The sequence below is a fragment of the Sinocyclocheilus rhinocerous genome, unplaced genomic scaffold, assembly GCF_001515625.1.
Source record: "Sinocyclocheilus rhinocerous isolate Xijiao unplaced genomic scaffold, SAMN03320098_v1.1 scaffold555, whole genome shotgun sequence".
Lineage (NCBI taxonomy): Eukaryota > Metazoa > Chordata > Actinopteri > Cypriniformes > Cyprinidae > Sinocyclocheilus > Sinocyclocheilus rhinocerous.
Genome location: NW_015629527.1, coordinates 264060 through 274795, shown reverse-complemented (window position 1 = coordinate 274795; position 10736 = coordinate 264060). Strand labels below are relative to the sequence as shown.

The window sequence follows — 10736 nt, the reverse complement described above, 5'->3', positions numbered from 1 at the left end:
AGCATTTACAACAGCGTATCTAAAAGTATGAGACAACAACAAACAAAAAAACATAGGCCTACCATTAAAAGCCGTGCTTGCACAGGTTCTGCACGATCCTCTTCAATAATATCCTCTGCTTCTCAATCGGGCTCAAATTGATAAGCGATATTAACGACGCCTTTGTTTACAATACAACCGGAGCACATGCCGCTGAGGTGAGGGGCGGGACGTTTAGACGCACGCTAGAGGTGGTTTAGCCAATCACAACACACTGGGCTAGCTGACCAATCAGAGCCCATCGCCTATTTCTGAGGGAGGGGCTTCATAAAAGAAGGAAATGATCAGCGCGTTTCTCAGAGAAGGGACAGAGCTGTGTGGAATAAAGGTAAATTATGTGAAAAATAATATGTTTTTTAAAAAACATGTTAGACTGCACCCCATAAACACAATCAAGCCTAGAAAATAAACAGCGAACCACCCCTTTAACTTTATGTTATTCTGCTGTTTTGTGTTCATCTGCTTCTCACATTTGCTCTTTTTACATTGACTGTCACTCTATATAGACTAATACAAGCAGATACAACAATCATTTCTCAAATATTTATTACAATATATACTAGTTTAAATTGAGCATTCACTTCAGTGGTATGAGATGATCGAGTTTGCTTAATTCACTATATTTGTAATATTTTGGCCACTGCAATTCAGTTCAATAGTAAATCAGTTGAAAGCATCCAATGTTTCATCTAACATGTATTCTGAGCTGCAGCTTGTCATATTAATGAAGTGTTTGATTAGTTAGCAGTAAACCGGTTATCTCACCTGAATATGTTCATAGATTTGTGTTGATGTTTTCTTTGGAATGGAATTTTATTTGTAAACATCATACTTTTTTCACTTATTTCAATTAATGCCATAAAACTAGCGAGCTAAGCCAGTAGTAGTGCTGACAGTGTCGTGTAAAAATGCGAGTATTGTGCGTGTATCTGGTTTCTTTCTTTTTTTTATTAATACGAAACATCAAACCATTAAGGCACAGTTATAAAAACAAAACAAAGAAAGAAAGAAAGTATATACAAATACAAATCCCTTAATAAAATTAACCGTGGTTTTACTATAGTAAAAGCGTGGTAACCATATTATTTTTTCTATAACCACAGTTTAACTACAAATACCATGGTTAAACTATGGTTAGTATAGCAAAACCATGGTTAATTTGTGGTTATCATGGTTTAACCATGTTTTTTTCACCTTAAGAGGCCACATAATGAATAGAGAGATGCAGTTTTCACTGCTTTAGGATACACAGAACTTTGAATAGTTTCCATGTACTCGTCTAGATCAACTCTGAATAAAGAAAAGAGAGATTTAGAACCAGATTTTTGTTTATATATGTGAAATTTAGCTAGCAGGAAACAAAGTAATGAAGTTATATTTTCCTGCATTCTTTTTAGAGTTGTCAAACAATCCGAAGAAAACATCTTTGAAACAGAAATAAAAGTCCCTTGCGAAATGTGAGATTAGATGAACAATAAATAAAATGCATGTCTGATAAGCTGATAAAACTGATAAGCTACTACTAGATTGGATTGAATGTCTCTGTGTGGTTCATTGCCAAACAAGCGAATGAATCCTCAGAAGAGACAAAAACAGCAACTCACTTCAATGTCTGATTTATAATCTTTTTGATTTAATCATTGATCTGTAGCTCGAGCCCTATTAGCATATTTAAGGAGAGAACTATAGTTTCCAAAGTCTAACATCGCTTGCTATGATTTTCAAGGGCGTAGAGTTTAATAGAGACTCTATGATATGATCCTACCAATATCAGACACCACTAAATTGTCCCTAGCAATAATTTTGATCAAACAATTAAACGTCTGTTATCTGCAGTTATGTCTCCTAAAACTGATAAGCTACTACTAGATTGGATTGAATGTCTCTGTGTGGTTCATTGCCAAACAAGCGAATGAATCCTCAGAAGAGACAAAAACAGCAACTCACTTCAATGTCTGATTTATAATCTTTTTGATTTAATCATTGATCTGTAGCTCGAGCCCTATTAGCATATTTAAGGAGAGAACTATAGTTTCCAAAGTCTAACATCGCTTGCTATGATTTTCAAGGGCGTAGAGTTTAATAGACTCTATGATATGATCCTACCAATATCAGACACCACTAAATTGTCCCTAGCAATAATTTTGATCAAACAATTAAATGTCTGTTATCTGCAGTTATGTCTCCACCAGTGCCAAAATCGAACCTACACCCTTCACAGATCATCCACACCAGCAGGAGCACGACTCTGTATGTGCAGTCAGTCTCAATCACTGTCTGCATGATGCTGTCTGCTCACACCATCACAAGAAAATCACAAGCTCTGATTGGCTGCTCTTCACTAATCAACTAGATGCTCAATCAAACCACTCAGAGACTTACAGACTGTTTTCATCAGGAAAGAGTGACTGTTTATTTGACATGCTGTTGCTGTAGCTTCAGCACCCAGTTCATTCAGCAATTACACATATGTGACCCTGCAGCACAAAAGCAGTCTTAAGTCGCTGGGGTATATTTGTAGCAATAGCCAACAAAACATTGTATGGGTCAAAATTATTGATTTTTATTTTATGCCAAAAATCATTAGGATATTAAGTAAAGATCATGCTCCATGAAGATATTTTGTAAATTTCCTACTGTAAATATATCAAAACTTAATTTTTGATTAGTAATATGCATTGCTAAGAACTTCATTTGGACAACTTTAAAGATGATTTTCTCAATATTTAGATTTTTTTGCACCCTCAGATTCCAGATTTTCAAATAGTTGTATCTCAGCCAAATATGATACAGATGATATAGAAATCTCAATTTAAAAAAATTGACCCTTATGACTGGTTTTGTGCTCCAGGGTCACATATCAGGATATTGTTCAATTTTTCAGCAGATACACTCGACTGCATTGTGCCTCTGAATAGTGTTTAACACCAGCTTTCTGTGAGCAGCAATAACGCAAATCACTGCAACCACAGAAAATACACATGTAAATGGATTTGTGAATCCAGCACATTCTATAATGAGCCTCATTTGTCTATAAAGGAAGCGTATTTGCCCAAAAAAGAATGACAATGGATTCATTTAAATACGCATGGTGCAGTGCTATAAATAAGCTTAGTCATTTGCAAGATTTTGTTGGAAAGATGTTTAGTGTTTTTAAAATGCAGTCTCTTCTGCTCACCAAGGCTGCATTAATTTGATGAAAATACAGTAAAAATTGTGAAATATTATTTCAAATTTAAAACAAGTTTTCTATGTTAATATATAATAAAATGTAATTTATTCCTGTGATGCAAAGCTGAATTTTGCTGAAAAGCTGAAGTCACACGATCCTTCAGAAATCATTCTAATATGCTGATTTGCTGCTCAAGAAACATTTCTGATTATTATCAATGTTGAAAACAGTCGTGCTGCACAATATTTTTGTGGAAACTGTGATGCATTTTATTTTTCAGGATTCACAGATGAATAGAAAGTTCAAAAGAACAGCATTTATTTGAAATGGAAATCTTTTGTAACATTATAAATGTCTTTACTGTCACTTTGATCAATTTAATGCAGACTTGATGAATAAAAATTTGTTCAACTTACTGACTCCTATTTTATGGATTTTGTGCATAACGACATTATTTTCATGATAATTTAAGCACATTTCACCCCCAAATAATGAGAATCTAGTGAAAATCGCCACTGTGAATGATGGGAATTTGTCTAAATGCATTACAGCAAAGAGAATTTTAAGATTAACCATGTTTATTTGTCATGCAAATAATTCAATCCAAACACCTAATGATCCTAAAATAGGCTCGCTGTTGTTAAGGCAAATTTCAGATTTATATGCTCAAATGTCACGTAATGAAACCAAAGTCTAGTCTGGTTTCAGATGGTCATTTCTTCGCCAGAATAAAGTGCAACGTCTGTGAAATAATCATTTTGTTAACCGGCAGAGCTGTAGTTCAGTGGGTCAGTACGATCGGTGAAATCCTGGTCTAGAAGTGTGTTAGCAGCTAATGGCTTCATTATTTCTCACGCTACTAGATTTCCAGAAACGGGTCCGAGGGGAGACGCTTTATGAATATGGGTCAATGAATGAAAGCAGTTTTGTAAATGATAGGTGCCGGTTTCTGGGAAATCACAGATCTAATGAGGACCGGCCGGAAACACACAGACGAGTCCGAACGTCTGAGACACCAGAGAACATGCTATTTTATTTATTTATTACACATACAAGTAGTGCAGATCTGAATGATTTCTTATTCATTCGAGATCTAAGAGACTTGTCAAAAGCATGTAATTGATATCAGATTATGGCTGTTTGGATCCGGCTGTACTGCTGTAGCAGAAAGCACAGAGAGAGTGGAGAAGGCCTGTAAGAGTTGTTGATCCTCCCACTGTGTGTGGGTTTGAGCTATTTATATTCAGAGAGAAATGGAGCATTGCAGAACGCCTTGGGCTACAGGTGTGTGTTTGTGTGAGTGAGTGAGTGTGTGTGTGTGTGTGTGTGAATGTGTGAGAGAGAGTGTGTGTGTGTGTGTGTGTGAATGTGTGAGAGAGAGTGTGTGTGTGTGTGTGTGTGAATGTGTGAGAGAGAGTGTGTGTGTGTGTGTGTGTGAATGTGTGAGAGAGAGTGTGTGTGTGTGTGTGTGTGAATGTGTGAGAGAGAGTGTGTGTGTGTGAGTGTGTGTCTGCGTGAGTGTGTGAATGTGTGAGAGAGAGTGTGTGTGTGTGTGTGTGTGAGTGAGTGAGTGTGTGTGTGTGTATGTGTGTGTGTGTGTGTGTGTGTGGGAGTGCGTGAGACAGCATTACACTGCTGGACACACTTATTTTAGTATTATTTACGCACTATTATAGTCTTCATTAATTATTTAAACTAATTTTTATTTTTATACCTTTAGTTTTTATTTTAATTTTAGTTACTTTTGTCATTTTTATTATTTTTCATTTTAAATATTACTATTTAGCTTTCATTTATTTTAGATTAAGTTCAGTTTTAGTTTGAATTTATTTTTATTTAAAAATTTTAATTACCTTTAGAATAATATAAATATAATTTAAATATTGAAAATATTTAAATGTTGCTTTGGCAGCTAACTGAAATGTGTTTTTCATCTAATATTTATATTTTATTTTATTTCAGCTTTATTTAAAAAAAAAAAAAATGATTTACTAGGTTTAATTTTAGTTGCCAAAAATAACCCTGGAGCTAGACTAATCATAGCTACACTAATTACAGTAGAAAAATTATTAAGTCATGAAACTTTTATGTTAAAATGTGCTTTTTAACATAAATAAAACATTTTGCCATATTTCACCACAAAATCAGAAGCTAGAAATAAGAAATAATATTTTGCATAAACAAAACCTATTTTAGAACCTATTTTAGAAATGTTGCTTTGGAAACCAACCAAAAATAAATTCGTTTAAATTTATTTTAAAATGAATTGAATTTTATTGTATATTTTTTTCTATAATTTATTTTAGAATTTGCCTTTGGCAACTGAATGAAAGAGGTTTAGGTTTTTCATCTAATATTTATATTTGGTCATATTTCAGCATTATTTCATTTAACAAAAATGTTTTAATAGTTAATAACGTGTTTTTCATTAAAATATGCATTTATTTTTATTTTAGCAATGATCTAAAGAACACTTTTAAATGTTTCACTGATGTAACTTTTAATTGAATAATTTAGTGAAATGTTTTGAAACATTTTGCTCTTGCTTGTTCCACTGCTGTCTGACTGCAAAACAGCTACAAATATAAGCTTTATTAATAATGCATCATGAACAACCGCTCAAAACAACCAGCAAAAATAATCCGCCAATCCAGTCAGAGAACGTTCATTTCTCAGCCGTCTGATTTATAGAAATATGACTGCCATCTTCACTACATACACTGTAAAAAATGTTTTAGATTATCAGAGTGCGTTTTACAAAAAAAAAACTATTTAATTCTTCCTTATTCAATGTGTTACGTGCCATTTCTTTGTAATTATTTGTGAGATTTACTAGCAATTTCTGAATAAAAATAGTTTTAAATGAAATCCTGCATTCAATTTTGAGTCTAGTAAACCAGGACAGAATTAGTGCATCACAAATTACAGCATGCTGAACACAGTGTACCAAAGGTGCTCGCATGGCATACTATTTCTAATGGATTTTTTAATACATGTAACCATGTTAACTATTTGGGTACTTGTTTATGCATGCATCAGACTAAAGGATTGTGGGATACCTGGAATATGTGGGTCCTCCAGGCCGATGGGCACCTTCCACTGGTCCACCTGTAGTTTCAGAGCGTTTACTTCATCAATGTCTCCAGGAACCCTGAGACACGCAAACACACCACAGACACAGGCTTTAATAAACATAGCTTTTTGCAGTATAGACAGAGATATCTACATTTATATAGATTAATATATTGTTTTATCTTAAAACAATTCATTACATATATACTGTATTTATTGTGCCAATGAGTTTTCATCTGAATATATATATATATATATATATATATATATATTTGCATTTCATTGTCTTATTGTTATATATTATATTTAATATAACAATAAGAGTGAAATGCAAAAAAAATAAATAAAAGCAATGTGACAACAAAACAAAAAATAGAAATAAAAAAATAACAGAATAAAATGCAAAAATATAGAAATGAAAACAAAAAGACAATCAAATGCAAAAATATAAATAAAAATAGTAAGAAAATTAAATGCAAAAATAGAAATTAAAACGATAAGAAAATAAAATGCAAAAATAGAAATTAAAACAATAAGACAAAATGCAAAAAATTGAAATAAAAATAATAAGAAAATAAAATGCAAAAACAGAAATTAAAACAATAAGACAATAAAATGCAAAAAATTGAAATAAAAATAATAAGAAAATAAAATGCAAAAACAGAAATTAAAACAATAAGACAATAAAATGCAAAAATAGAAATAAAATAGTAAGAAAAGAAAAGAAAAAAATATAAATTAAAAAGAATAAGACAATAAAATGCAAAAATATAAATTAAAATAATAAGAAAATAAAATAAAAAATAGAAATTAAAATAAGACAACAAAAAGCAAAAAATAGAAATAAAAATAATAAGAAAATAAAATGCAAAAAAATAAATAAAAATAAGACAACAAAAAGCAAAAAATAGAAATAAAAATAATAAGAAAATAAAATGCAAAAAAATAAATAAAAATAAGACAACAAAAAGCAAAAAATAGAAATAAAAATAATAAGAAAATAAAATGCAAAAAAATAAATAAAAATAAGACAACAAAAAGCAAAAAATAGAAATAAAAATAATAAGAAAATAAAATGCAAAAAAATAAATAAAAATAAGACAACAAAAAGCAAAAAATAGAAATAAAAATAATAAGAAAATAAAATGCAAAAATAGAAATGAAAACAACAAGACAATAAAATGCAAAAATAGAAATAAAAATAGTAAGAAAATAAAATGCAAAAGTAGAAATTAAAAAGAAGAAGACAATAAAATGCAAAAATAGAAATAAAAATAATAAGAAAATAAAATGCAAAAATAGAAATTAAAGGCAGAATATTCCTGTCAAACCAGCACACTTTGGGCCTTCATCGTTACGAGCCGATGAGATGAGCGCTTCATTGATGCCAAAGTTTAGTCCTAACCAAAACACTGAAGGATGGACTGATTTATAGGTGCTTCCATTATGAATGACCTGCGTGTGGTGATTCTCTCGGGTTAATTAGTGCTGAACATTCACAGTAGATTTAAAATGACCATGAACACTGCAGTCATTGTCATAGCGTGTCATTACATTATTTTCACAAGTATAAGAGCATTAGGAGATGTTTAATAGCTTCTCTGATTTAAACTTTAGCAGCAAAAACGTTTAGAGTTTGATTCATTTCTGTGAATCAGTTCAATCTGTCTGTTTGAATGAATCAGTTCAAAACTCTGATTCATTCAAGAATATTCACTGTCTCAATGTGGCATTTTTTGTTTACTTGAATGCTTTATAAACATAATACTGTTCAGAAGTTTTGGGTCAGTCTCTTCTGCTCACCAAGGCTGCATTTATTTGATGAAGATACAGTAAGATTGTGAAATATTATTACAATTTAAAATAGCTGGTTTCTATGTGAATATATGTTAAAATGTAATTTATTTCTGTGATTTCAGCATCATTACTCCAGTCTTCAGTGTCACATTATCCTTCAGAAATCATTCTAATATACTGATTTCTTATTATATGCTATAATAAGCGTAATTTAATATTTTTGTGGAAACTGAATATTAATAATAATACTTTTCTTGTGTGTACCTTGATACATTTTAACTAAATATTTTGTTTTTTTACTACTTAATAAGGTGATAAATGAAATAAATTAAAACAATAAGACAATGAAATGGAATAAATAAATATGACAATAAATGCAAAAAATAAGAATAAAATTAAAACTAGAAATAAAAACAATAAAATGCATTAAATGCAAATAAATAAATAAATACAAACAATATGACAATAAAATGCGAAAATAAAAATAAGACAATAAAATTCCAAAAATAGAAATAAAAACAATAAGGCAATAAATGCAAAAAAAGAAAAAAAAATTATGAAATATAATTTTTCTTGTGTGTGGAAAACATGCCTTTAGATGTTATTAAACTAAATCTTTACTGTTTTTTACTACTTAGATTAAACAATTTAATTCTACTTGAGAACAACACTTTCTTATATATATATATATGTCTTTTTTTGAAAGAAATTAAAACTTTTATTCAGCAAGCATGTGTTAAATTGTTTTAGAAGTGATAGCAAAGATTTATATTGTTAGAAAAGTTTTGTATTTTGAATAAATGCTGTTCTTTTTAACTTTTTATTCATCAAAGAATCCTGAAAAAAAGTATCGCAGTTTCAAAAAAAATATTAAGCAGCACAACTGTTTCCAATATTGATAATTCTAATAATAAATCAGCATATTAGAATGATTTCTGAAGATCATGTGACACTTTATACTGGAGTAATGATGATGGAAATTCAGCTTTGCATCACAGAAATAAATTATATTTTAAAGGATATTAAAATAGAAACCATTATTTTATATTGTAATAACATTAAGCAAGATTACTGTTTTTTTCTGTATTTTTGATCAAATAAATGCAGCCTTGATGAGCAGAAGAGACTCCTGTAAAAAACATTACAAGTCTTACTGATCCCACACTTTTGACCGGTAGTGTATATATATATATAAGATAAAAAATGTCTGAAGGCCGATGTGTGACCTGAAGATGCCCTCGGTCTGGTCTCCGTTCAGGTTCAGCACTTCCTCGGACAGACGCGTCTGAACCCACGGCAGCTGCCTGTCGGGATAACGGTCCTTCTGCATCTCCATCACTTCCTCCAGAGACGAGCCGAACATGGAGGGCCGGAAGATGGCGTTACGAGCGTGAGCGATCTCCTCGATCGAGGGCTTGTTCAAACCCTGCAGACACAGAGCAGAAAACAACTCGGAGCTAAAATCATCACAGTGCATGCTGGGATTGCTGAGTCTGCAGACGAGCTCCTACACATCATCCATTTCAAAATGAGACTTCTCCAGATACATATGTGACCCTGCAGCACAAAAGCAGTCTTAAGTCGCTGGGGTATATTTGTAGCAATAGCCAACAATACATTGTATGGGTCAAAATTATAGATTTTTCTTTTATGCCAAAAATCATTAGGATATTAAGTAAAGATCATGTTCCATGAAGATATTTTGTAAATTTCCTACCGTAAATATATCAAAACTTAATTTTTGATTAGTAATATGCATTGCTAAGAACTTCATTTGAACAACTTTAAAGATGATTTTCTCAATATTTAGATTTTTTTGCTCCCTCAGATTCCAGATTTTCAAATAGTTGTATCTCAGACAAATATTGTCCTATCCTAACAAACCATACATCAATGGGAAGCTTATTTATTCAGCTTTCAGATGATGTATCAATCCCAATTTCGAAAAATTGACCCTTATGACTGGTTTTGTGCTCCAGGGTCACATATATGTATGTTATTATGCTGCCAAATGTTTAGCTCATACAAATCAACGAACAATGAACGTCAATGTGCGGCAATCTAATTAAAATTGCAGAGCTAAAATACAGGATTACATTTGGCACTCTTTCACAAACTGTGTAGATTTGAAATATTTTCAATTCATATGCTACGTCTTAACACAATGCTGTCAAAATAATAATAACATAATACTCAGTGCATTCACATTTTCACTGGTTGCATACATATTAAATATCTTTGAAGATAATATCATCACTGATTTGATTACATTTATTTAGAAAATATTATTTTAAATGCATATATAAGTTTGAAAATAATATTGTCACTGATCAGAAAACTTATACTTAAACTTATTATTTATATGTTTTAAAATAATACTGCCAAAATAATTCTTATTACATTCACATTTTCACTGATTGTGTTCATTTTAAATATTTTTAATTTATATTATATGTTTGAAAATAATATTTTCATTGATTAAATTTATTAGGAAAATATTTTAAATGTATAAGTTTTAAAACAATACTGTCAAAATAATAATAAATTAATACTGATTACATGCACATTTTAAATATTTTTGAATTAATTCAAATTGAAATAATAAAATACTGATTACATATATATATATATATATATATATATATATATAAATACA

At 30.6% G+C, this 10736-nt stretch overlaps 1 protein-coding gene across 2 annotated transcripts in view; it reads right to left on the bottom strand.

The window, feature by feature from the left end:
* arhgap39 (Rho GTPase activating protein 39) overlaps positions 1-10736 on the bottom strand; it is a 72421-nt gene that overhangs the window by 5749 nt on the left and 55936 nt on the right. For both annotated transcript variants that reach the window (XM_016551183.1, XM_016551182.1), the window contains exons 7-8: positions 9307-9506; positions 6271-6362 (exon numbers count right to left, since the gene is read on the bottom strand). In XM_016551183.1, the coding sequence (XP_016406669.1) occupies positions 6271-6362; positions 9307-9506 (292 nt within the window). The remainder of the gene's footprint in view (positions 1-6270; positions 6363-9306; positions 9507-10736) is intronic.